At 32.4% G+C, this 12,106-nt stretch overlaps 1 protein-coding gene across 1 annotated transcript; it reads left to right on the top strand.

Annotated features, from left to right (window-relative positions):
• The first annotated feature begins 6,329 nt into the window (after nt 1-6,329).
• On the top strand, nt 6,330-11,550 carry LOC139510446 (uncharacterized). The gene is made up of 2 exons (XM_071297028.1): nt 6,330-7,104; nt 11,522-11,550. Exons 1-2 carry the CDS (start codon nt 6,330-6,332, stop codon nt 11,548-11,550), a joined length of 804 nt encoding a protein of 267 aa, XP_071153129.1.
• The last annotated feature ends 556 nt before the right edge of the window (nt 11,551-12,106 follow it).

Below are 12,106 nucleotides of genomic sequence, written 5' to 3'. Positions count from 1 at the left end.
AAAACATGACCATGTACAATTACAATATACAAGTATCGACAGGACGTTGTTTATTCAAGGGATCGCCAAAGCTTTGCATATATGAATTATATCTACATTAAAGGTTTCTAGATACAAAATACTCATACTCATTAGGATAAATGTCCATATAGAAATAAGTTTTCTACAACACCATCTTTGTATTTATAATAGAAGATAGTACTAGTATATTTTTGTGTGATCACAAAACCCATGACTTAATAATGTACCAGTGATAAATAAGTTACGTTTATTAGTCAATAGTTACACAATTAAACAGATTTCTATATTTTAAATAATTAAGCTATTTACCGTTGAAAAATGTTGTAGAAACGTTGTTCGACAATGTACATCCTCCATCATGATTATTAATTAAATAAATTCGTTAAAGTCATACTTCCGTATTATAAAAACCGAAGTACTTAAATTTTCTAAGAAGAAATTTTAAAAATATAGTATGAATAGTCTTTCCCCTGGTTCAAATTATTCGGGAAATGGTACTATTACATTTTCCCAGTATTAGGTTGGCCTTGAGTGTTCCCAAGGCATGTGAAGGAAGTCAAATAAGAAACGCTGTGATTAGATGTAAGGGTATACTATAATTTTTTTTATTATTTAATAACCGCATTGTATATATATATAATATAAATTTTTAAACCTATTGAAATATTTTCTAGAGATTTATTCGAAAAGACTTTCAAAATTTCATAAATTTGGTGTAAATTGACGGTGGGCATGGATAACATAAACAAGCTCCATTGGAAGTTGGTCAAGATACTATTTGGCTTCAATTTTTAAAACAGAATAATAAAGTACTAATGCCACACATAACTGTTTTATCCAGGTTTTTATTATAAAGAGTGGAAAATTAAGAAAAAAATAGTGTTGTCGCCTATGGCAAAATAAATAGTACCCTAGAGGCACAGGACAAATTGCTACCGAATACGATTTTTTTTTAAACTGAGTGTTAGTAAAAACAATAAAAAAAAGTTTTGCTACAAGATTTATGTTTCAAATGCACTTCTAAATACTAACATTAAATTGCTATCGGTGTTCAAACTATCAGTGGTTCTTATTATTAAAGATTGGTGGCATTATTTTGATCGATCTCACAATTGCAATAACAAACAAAAAAATTAACATTGTACATTTGTCACCGTTGTATTGAAATAGTTTTTTCTTTTTGGCATGTGAAAAAAGAGCAAATTTCCCCTTGTCCCTTGAACAAAAGTCATATTATGAGAATCTATATTCATCCAAGAAAACACTTATAAATAATACACACAGAGCTAATTTCTTTTCTCTGGAAAACCCATTTATCAAAATTCTCTCTGATGAACAAAATATTAATTTAGAAGGGGAACTAAAAAGCTCAGAAATTCATAATGCATTAAAAAATATGAAAAATGGTAAATCTCCTGGTCTGGATGGGTCTACAACTGAGTTTTATAAATTCTTTTGGCACGACATTAATCCTTTCCTACTGCGTTCTTTCAAAGAAGCATTTCAAGAAGGTAAATTATCAATTTCACAAACACAAGGTGTTATCACCTGTCTACCCAAAGATGGTAAACCAAAACATTTTCTAAAAAATTGCCGACCTATTTCACTACTTAATGTAGATTATAAAATAGTATCAACATGTATTGCAAATAGAATTAAAAAAGTCCTTGATCACCTAATTAGTGAAACTCAAACTGGTTTTATGAAAGGCAGATATATTGGTGAGTGTACACGGCCTATATATGACCTCTTGAAAAAAGTAGATGACGAAGATATTCCTGGCTTACTTGTCTTGTTGGACTTTGAAAAAGCTTTCGACTCTCTTGAGTGGAACTTTATATGCGAAACCTTGAAATTTCTAGGTTTTGGTGACACAATAGTGAACTGGTTCACAACCCTTTACTACAATTCAAAAAGCTGCATTCAAAATAATGGCTATCTATCTGATTTTTTTTGTAATAGAGAGGGGGGTTCGACAAGGGGATCCATTGTCTCCCTATCTTTTTATTTTCTGTTTGGAACTGCTTAGTGCATCAATAAAATATGACAACAACATTAATGGTATAAAGATTAAAAATTCTGAATTTTTACTCAGCCAGTATGATGATGATTCGACTTTGATCCTGGATGATAGTGAAGAATCTCTCAATAGTGCTCTAAATAAGATAGACTTGTTTTACTCATGCTCTGGTTTGAAGGCTAATTTTGAAAAAACCAAGTTATATGGATTGGGGCAAAAAGGGGCTGTGGTGAGGAGCTAAACACAAATAAAAAATAATATGGAACCATTCAGGAAATTTCAAACTCCTAGGCATTCAATATTGTTTGTCAAAAGTTGATATATGTGTTGATAATTATTTAGAAAAAATTAAAAAAGTAAAAAATCTTTTAAGTGATTGGTCATTCAGAAATATTACTATACATGTGAAAATTGTAGTTGTGAAAACTCTTGCCCTACCAATTCTAGTTCAATGTTTTACTGTTTTACCAGATCCATCCCCAGATATATTAAAGCAGATACAAGCTATGCTATACAGATTTGTGTGGGATGGTAAAGGGGACAAAATTAAAAGAAATATACTTATCTCAAATTACGAGGATGGTGGTGTAAAAATGCCACATATTGAATCATTTATAAAATCACTTAAGTTATCCTGGGTTAAAAAAGTTTTAGACCCCACAAACTATTCATCATGGAAGGTTCTTTTGGCAGATCACCTTGAAATGAATGGAGGAGAAAATATTTGGCATTTATCAAAATCAGCACTCAATAAAATTAAAGAAGAATTTAACCCTTTTTGGCAAAATGTAATCTCATCATGGGCCTCACTGTGTGAACCTCTGACCACAGCCCCAAGTGACATCTTGTCTCAACCATTGTTTTTAAATGAAAATATGATTGATGGAAAAACAGCTTTTTATAAAAGTTGGATACAGAATAATGTATTTTTCATAAATGATCTCATTAAGGAAAATGGAGAATTTTACAATTATGATAAATTTATTAGAAATTATAATATAAAAACAACTTTCCTAGAGTTCTATGGACTAATCTTGGCACTTCCAAAGGAATGGAAGAGTGTTATTCATTTTCAAGTATTTCTCAAACTAAATACTGTGGGTCAAAAAATTGTTACCGCCATAAAAACAGTTGATAAAGTATCAAAACATTTGTATAAAATTTTTCTAGATAAAATAAAGGAAACCCCCAGATCACGCATACAAGAGAAATGGAAAATAAAATTACTTACTTATAACTGAAGATCCCACATTAAGGGCATTTCAATACAGACTACTGCATCGAATTCTAGGAACAAATATTTTACTTATGAAATGTAAAAATAGTGAAACAGAACTGTGCACTTTTTGTACAGAAACAAAAGAAACATACATACATCTCTTTTTTGAATGTAGATATATTCGAACATTCTGGCTTAATTTTTTTCAAAAGTTAGAAGATGTATGTAATGTAAGCTTTCTCCCAACCTTATCAAGTATAATCTTGGGTGTTAAATTTCATTTATTTAAAGATATTCTTAATACATGTATTCTGATATTGAAGAGATATGTTTATTTTTATGTAGAGTTAGATTTACAGTCCCATCTGTTGCTGAAGCAATTGAATGGCTTAACTACTATTATAGGGTTGACATGGTCTCTATGAGTTTGTGCTCTACCAATAAAGCAATAAGAATAAAAGAAAAATGGTCAAACATTGATAATATTATTAAGAAATAGAGCTCAATGCAGATGTATTCTGTATTATTCTGTTATTGACTTTGTATTTTATAATTTGTAACAAGTATGGTTAACAATATTTTTAGGAGTTATAGCAGAATAATCTGTTTGTGCATCTTTATTTGTAGATGAGATTTGAAAATGAAATGAAAATAATAAAATATATATTACAGAAAAAATTTCCCCTTGTTTGATGTTTCAAGGGTCAATGCTGTAGACAAACATATTTTATGAGTGCTATATGTAGGTGGAAAGCTTATAAACACTAATATGACCTCAAATATCACTTTCTACCGATACCAATACCTTTATTAATGATGTTAAGCCCTACAAATATCTTATAATTAGACAAGTAGTCAAAATAGTCATTGTATCGATTTTCTAAAGGAAATAAAAAATACTCTGTATGGTAGTGTAGTGTAAAATTTACCTTTTATATTATTTCAAAATAAAATGTTCTGTATAAAAGATTTTCGCGGGCATGCTTGAACGCCATACAGTGACCTAAAGTTGCATGTCGTTTTTTTGTTGCTCAAATCAATAAATGTATTAAATGCAATCTCAAAGTTCGTTAATTTTCCAGTCAGATGCATACTTGGTGCATGTCATGATAACATTAACTTGACCCTACATATCAAAGAGTGCTTACATCTTATATACCCCAGTGAACTTGAGTTTTCCAATAAGTAGCAGTATCAAATACTCTGTTCCATTGTATAAAGTGTATAAATCTATTTGAATACGTTTTGGTCATTCATGTATACGGATTTTGTCATTAGCAGAGGTGTGGTCCATACACAAAACCTCGTCCAAATGAGATATGATGAAGAACGGCTAAAATCTACACTAGACAAGGTTAACGATACCTTCATGGATTGGTTGACTGATATACTTAAATATATATATAATATATATATATGAGTCTGAAAGATTGTGTAACAATACCGATAAATAGATGGAAAACAAAACACTAAAAAGTGTTGAATATCATTGCACAAAGATGGAAAAACTGAACAGATGATATAAATTATACAATAATTGCAAATATTTCGGCTCAACAAATGGCCTTCTTCGGTGAAAAAAGTTTTAACAATAATGAGATATAATGTATAAGGTGTAAACATAGATCACTAATAATACAGGTAAGTTTTGGTCGATTGATTTTAATCCAAAATCCTGAATATAATAATATTAACACTAGACTGTAAATTTAATTATTTCTTTCTATTGATTCCATCTGGATGGAGGACACCCAGTGTTTTTATCCAAAACCTCTCCCGATTTTCTCTTTGCCTATTTTGCCATGTACAATCCTGTTCGATCACAAGGATCTTCATGTGATCAAAATCTTTCAGGTTGTGATCTGGTAACCTGAAATGTTGGCTGACAGGAATGTACGGTTTTTTTGTGAGGTCACTCCTGTGGCCATTGAGGCGTTTGTGGGATCAAACCCTATTTCACTGTTCCCTCCGTCTACTCATACTCCTTAGAGAACACTGTATTGAACATCTTAAAAACCTAACACGTCAATTTGACTCCTTGTCTCAGGCTTGCAAAACAGATCTAACAGCAAGCGAATTCGAGAACATCCAAGAGCGCCTGAGCGATATAACCAACACTAAGACCGCCACTCTCCGCTCCAGACAAAGATGCAAATTTCAACGGGATGGTACTTCTTTCCCATCCATTAGTACAAAAGAAAAAAAGAATAATAAAACCAAAAACAGACATTTTAGACGTAGACCTCAAGTCCTCAGCAACAAAATCAATACCGTTGTTAATCTTTCCAGCAAACAACTTACTGAGGACGAAACGTCATTACTATCCAGAGGCCTAAACTTTTGTCCAGTCCCTGGTCCAGTGAATGATACTAAATTGTCTGAGGAACTGGATTATTTTGCCAGGAGCCTCCGCATCAAGGAACATTTTGCATCGAAAGAGGACGATAGCACCACCTCAGATAGTGACTCGGATGACTCCAACGAATATAGATTTAGAAAGAAAAGCAACTGGGTCCCTAAACCAAGCAAAAACACCACATTAGAATCATTTATAGACAATGTTAAAACGGATATACTTACAAATGTAAAAATAAACAATCAGACCTATGATAATTTAACACCTGATGAACGTGTGGCTTTGACAAATTTGAGAGATAATGACGACATTGTTATTAAACCTGCAGACAAAGGGAGTGCAGTTGTCGTCATGGACAAATCTAACTATGTCCAAGAGGCCATTCGCCAATTAGATGATGACCAGTTTTACAAAAAACTTAATTCGGACCCCACCCTCCAATTCAGCGAGGAATTAACAGAATGTTTAAAGGAAATGTGTGACAATAACATCATTGATATAGATACTTTCAAATATTTAAAACCTGAAAATTCAAAACCTGGGCGATTCTACCTGCTCCCTAAAATTCATAAACCTGGTAACCCAGGTAGACCAATCGTCTCAGCTAATGGTCATCCCACCGAAAAAATATCCGAATTCGTTGATTACTATCTTCGACCACATGTAGAAAACTTGCCATCTTTTATTAAGATTCTACAGATTACTTACTAAAGATGCAGGATTTAAACCCTCTACCTGCTAATACTACTCTTGTCACTATGGATGTCACCTCTCTCTATACGAATATTCCCCATGCGGATGGTATTGAAGCATGTAGAGAAGTTTGGGACTCTCGATCTCCTAAAATTCCACCTACTGATTGCTTAGTTGAAATGCTTACTATGGTCTTGAAAAAGAACAACTTCACATTCCAAGGAGAACACTATTTACAGACAAATGGCACTGCTATGGGTACAAAAATGGCTCCATCTTATGCCAATATATTCATGGGTAAATTTGAAAAGCAACTGCTGGAGTGCTCCATCGAAAAACCGCTTTCCTGGTATCGATTTATTGATGACGTTGACATGAAATGGGACAAGGGAGACCAAAAATTAGAAACTTTTATAACAAATGCTAACAATCAACACCCTACCATCAAATTCACCCATGAAACATCTAATTCCACCATAAACTTCCTTGATACATCTAGCACCCTCTCTGTAGGTATAATAAACACAGATATATACTCTAAACCTACAGATACTCATCAATACTTGTCGCCTGAAAGTTGCCATCCTCCACACTGCACGAAGAGCATTCCATACAGCCAAGCTCTCAGAATAAGGCGAATCTGCTCCTCTGAAGACACTGCAAAACAACGTCTGGGGCAGCTTAAAGGACATTTAAAAAGAAGGGGATATAAACACAAAAACATCAAAAATAGTTTTCGAAAAGCGGAATCCATCCCCAGAAGCAGTCTGCTAACTTACAAAGATAAACAGAAAAGTAAAAGAATCCCATGTGTACTCACCTACCATCCATGCCTGAGAAATAGTTTCAAGACCATTCGTGATCATTGGACAGTAATCGAGAAACATTCGAAGTTATCCAAAATCTTTCCTGAGCCTCCCATGATTGCCTTCAAACAACCTAACAGCCTGAGAAATATACTTGTCCGTGCTGACCTTTCCAAACCTAACCATACTGTAGGTAATTGTCAGCCTTGTGGGGACAAGCGCTGCAAATGTTGCAACCAATTGCAGCATTCATCAACATTTCACAGTAAGACCACAGAAAAGACATACAAGATCTTTTGCAATGTCAACTGCAAAAGCTCAAACGTGATTTACGTTCTTGAGTGTCCTAGATGTGGTCTCCAATATGTTGGTGAATCTATGCAGCCATTTCACAAACGCCTCAATGGCCACAGGAGTGACCTCACAAAAAAACCGTACATTCCTGTCAGCCAACATTTCAGGTTACCAGATCACAACCTGAAAGATTTTGATCACATGAAGATCCTTGTGATCGAACAGGATTGTACATGGCAAAATAGGCAAAGAGAAAATCGGGAGAGGTTTTGGATAAAAACACTGGGTGTCCTCCATCCAGATGGAATCAATAGAAAGAAATAATTAAATTTACAGTCTAGTGTTAATATTATTATATTCAGGATTTTGGATTAAAATCAATCGACCAAAACTTACCTGTATTATTAGTGATCTATGTTTACACCTTATACATTATATCTCATTATTGTTAAAACTTTTGTCACCGAAGAAGGCCATTTGTTGAGCCGAAATATTTGCAATTATTGTATAATTTATATCATCTGTTCAGTTTTTCCATCTTTGTGCAATGATATTCAACACTTTTAAGTGTTTTGTTTTCCATCTATTTATCGGTATTGTTACACAATCTTTCAGACTCATATAATTTTTCCTGTTTGTGTAGTATTGTCAATTTTGATGATCCAATACCTATTAAGTTTACTGGTTGGTAGATTCTTATAGACTCTATATATATATGAGTCTGAAAGATTGTGTAACAATACCGATAAATAGATGGAAAACAAAACACTAAAAAGTGTTGAATATCATTGCACAAAGATGGAAAAACTGAACAGATGATATAAATTATACAATAATTGCAAATATTTCAGACTCATATAATTTTTCCTGTTTGTGTAGTATTGTCAATTTTGATGATCCAATACCTATTAAGTTTACTGGTTGGTAGATTCTTATAGACTCTATATATATATATATATATATATATAGTTCAGTCACACTCTTTTAGGAGTTAATGAGATTCCCTCAATTATATTGTTTTCTTAATTTTGACACCAGTAAACTACTGTCGTCTTAATTTACTACCTGTCCTCACCTGTACATAGACAAACATATATCACAATTCTTCTCACAATAACTATTTATAACACATTGTTACTGAAATGAAACTATTATGATTTCCTCAAAATCAGAAGATAAAATTGTCGGTCCATATACTTCCGAGTACTTATAACTTTATAAAATGCGATGACATCTGATTTAAATTTGAGGCAGAGGTACCACAAGGGTTAAAACAAATAAACGCATAAAGTACATTGAACTCAAATAAAGTTCAACTGGCTTTATTGTAAAAAAAAACATCCTTACTTAATTTTTAATTTATTTTTGAAATAATATTGACAATAATAGGCATCGACTGGTATTATTCATGTTTAAATTCGTAGAAAATAATGAAACCTTTATGCACAATAACATCCAGGATTTTTAAAAGGTATTTCCGATGAAAGCAAGGATATTTTCATTATCATATGATAAATGAAACTTTATCAAAATGTTTCATCGTACATTTGAGGACGAAGGTATTTTTGTCAGCTTAATGTTTTCTTCTTAATAAAAATAATGACATGGAAAAAATTAACATTGATGCGAGTTCATTTGCAGAATATCTTACTCAAGATTTTCGAAAAGGGTCATTTATTAAGAATATCATAAAATCATTATACAACTGACAGATATGGACAATTATGTTATAAAACTAAACTGAATAAATGAATAAATAAAACGATTGCAAAAGTGGGGAATAAATAACCCTAACCATCAATAATTTACAAATTACAAAATATAACCAAATTTATACATCAGCATTAGATATAATCAGGGTGTAGGTGGGTGGAAAATTCAAATCTGTTCTTTTCTGGCGAAATAAAATGGCGTCTAGCAGCATTAAGGACAATTGCGAAAATGCAGGCGCAACTGGACGCATATGTATGTATCGATTTATCCTCATTGGTTATTCAAAATATTTGCAGCCAATGAAAATTGACATTGTAATTGATTATGCCATGACCATGCTGACATTTACTGCCCGTAATAAATTCCTAGACAAAGCCCATGGAAAGTTTCGGTTTGTTATTACAACATTGACTAGAAATATAACTTATACAATTATTCTTTAAAAATAGCTGATTAGTGCATGAAAATTTCCTGCCAAAAGTGTTTTTATAACAACAAAACTGATTTTTGATACATTATTATATACTACAGCGGAAATACAATGCGACCATTAGATAACACAATACATATTAAAGTAAGTGGAATCCTTAGTTTCTTAATAATTTCTTTATAAACGGACACTGGAAAGATTTTTACAAAGTATAAAAAATGTCCACAAACACCTCAAACTCAATCAAATTCTACTTTAGCATGCTTAGAAATCGCCTAACGAAGTTATCATGAGTTGGTGCAACATTTTAAAATATCTGTTTCACAGATGACTAAGAATATGTTCCAATCGTCATAATCCCAATCCCGGTAATATACTTACACGAACTACATGACTGGAGTCATAATAGAGGTTTCCCCGATTTGCTACGTACCAGGTACAGTTGGTACGTAATACAACCGTTGGTGCTGTTTTTGATGTATCATTAAGCCCTAGTCACATTGTCATGTTTTATTCCGTTTTAAAATGATACGATTTAACTACGTTTTGAATAAAAATGTCCCGTTATTTTGAAAGCCAGTGTTTACTAGGTTTGTTCTAAGTTCTTACCACGTTTTGCTACGTATTAGTACGTGTATACCCACGTTTTCACCACTCATTGATACGTTTCGATGCGTAGTAAGCACGTTTTGTTACGTTCCGCTAGGCTTTGATACGTATTTACTAGGTTTCTTCTTTATTTCAATTTTCGCTACGTTTGTTGTTGATTTTTCAAAACATACGGTGCAGGCCCCGTTTTGAACAAAGGATAACTACGTTTCGATACGCTTCGTTTCGTATAATCCCGTCTCGCTACGCTTTCAAAACGTAATAAAACGTCGCTCTTGAAACGTGACAGTGTGACTGGGGCTTTAATGTATGAGATTATTGTATTTATCATGATGAAATTATAGAAATCTAATTGCACATCAGTGATAAAAACATTAATCCTTAATTTAATTACGATTACACAGCTTCATGAACACTTTCTTCATGATTTTATACGAAGAAAATGTATTGTGTACACAAGAGAATAAATTAAACAGTACTTTATTGAAGCTGTGATGCCTCGACCTTCAGATTCTAAATATGGATTAGAGTATCAGTTAGCTTTGTTTTGTTTTTGTTTTGTGTATATTTATAAAAACAAATAAAATAAAGAATGTTTTCTAATACTCAAATAGAATTTGGAATAATAGGAAAATATCTATTCATAACTTTCGTAGTCATATGCACAGGGCTCAGACAAAAAACATAACAACGCTATATCTGCACTACTACGATGTTAATATGTCTTTCTTACTCTTGGTTATATACAGGAAATACTATGTTGCTAGTATACAATGTCTTTTGTACTACATTGTATTTATAACTGATATATGGACTCAAAAACTGAGGATCATTTTCATCGGTTGGTAATTGTATCTAGGTACATTGTTCAGGTTTATATGTATCATGAATACAATCTTAGTAATACCTAAAATACCGCAACTCTAGGTTTTCTTCTTTTTTACACTCGGCTAACATCGAAAAAGATATATGAATAGTGGTGTTTTAAAAAGGGACATGTTTCTAAAATTTATATAGCTTGTTATTGGAGGAGGATTTGTTATAGAAAAACTACTAGTCCGAGGGTATAAATAATTAAAAAAAAATAAGATGCCAAGTGAATACGATATCATTTATAGCTATATGCATAATTGCTCATAGGCAGTTATTTTTTTGCCATCAGGTTTTCGAAATAAAAAGTAAGGAGATGCTCTAAAGACTAGAATATAATTCATTACTAAAATCTCTCTTTTTTTAAAATTTCGCTCTATCTTCTATATTTTGCCGTACACTAGAAAAAGTATAAAGAGTGCCATATGTAAAGGCAATAACTTTCATATGTAAACAACTAACAATGACATTTATTCTGACCTATTTGCAGATCCTATATTGAGTCGACTGGTGATTTAGGATTGCTGATAACTTTTTCTTTTGAAGTATTTCTCTGTCTATGAAAGATTTCAGGATAGTAAGTCGTACTTAAATCTATAATGGTGTACTTTTACAAATTGTGACTTAGATAAAGAGTTGTCTTATTGGCACTCATTCCACATCTTTATTATATTTATATAAATAGAAGTTGATCTATGTTATAGGGACTGTATTCTATTTGATTATGTCATACATGTCTTTGAGGGGATTTTCTCCCTTTATATAAGGTGGTAGGACGCGCCACTAGAATAGGTAATCTTTTCCGGATTGAAAATATGTGAATAGGTCGGGACAACAGTCAGAAATATATGATTAGGTCATTAAGTTCCCATAACTTCTACGTCTGTCATCTGTGTTGGTGTTCCTGGCTGTTTTTATCTTTTTTGTTTTGGCACTTTGGTATTCCACTCTCACATGTAAAATACAGACCACTACACACCACATGAAATCCCAGCAAAATTGAATAAGTTTATATTTTTACCAACGCAATAGATGAAAAGGTATACATTTTAGTTAAATCTAAATTATATGAATA

The sequence above is a fragment of the Mytilus edulis genome, chromosome 2, assembly GCF_963676685.1.
Source record: "Mytilus edulis chromosome 2, xbMytEdul2.2, whole genome shotgun sequence".
In the NCBI taxonomy this organism is placed as follows: domain Eukaryota; kingdom Metazoa; phylum Mollusca; class Bivalvia; order Mytilida; family Mytilidae; genus Mytilus; species Mytilus edulis.
The sequence above is the reverse complement of the archived record's forward strand: the minus strand, read 5'-3'. Positions and strand labels throughout refer to the sequence as shown.

Coding starts and splice junctions, on each gene's coding strand:
- LOC139510446 (XM_071297028.1), top strand. CDS start 6,330: ATGCAGGATTTAAACCCTCTACCTGCTAATACTACTCTTGTCACTATG. Junction 7,105..11,521: donor TTACAAAGATAAACAGAAAA/GTAAAAGAATCC, acceptor ACCTATTTGCAG/ATCCTATATTGAGTCGACTG.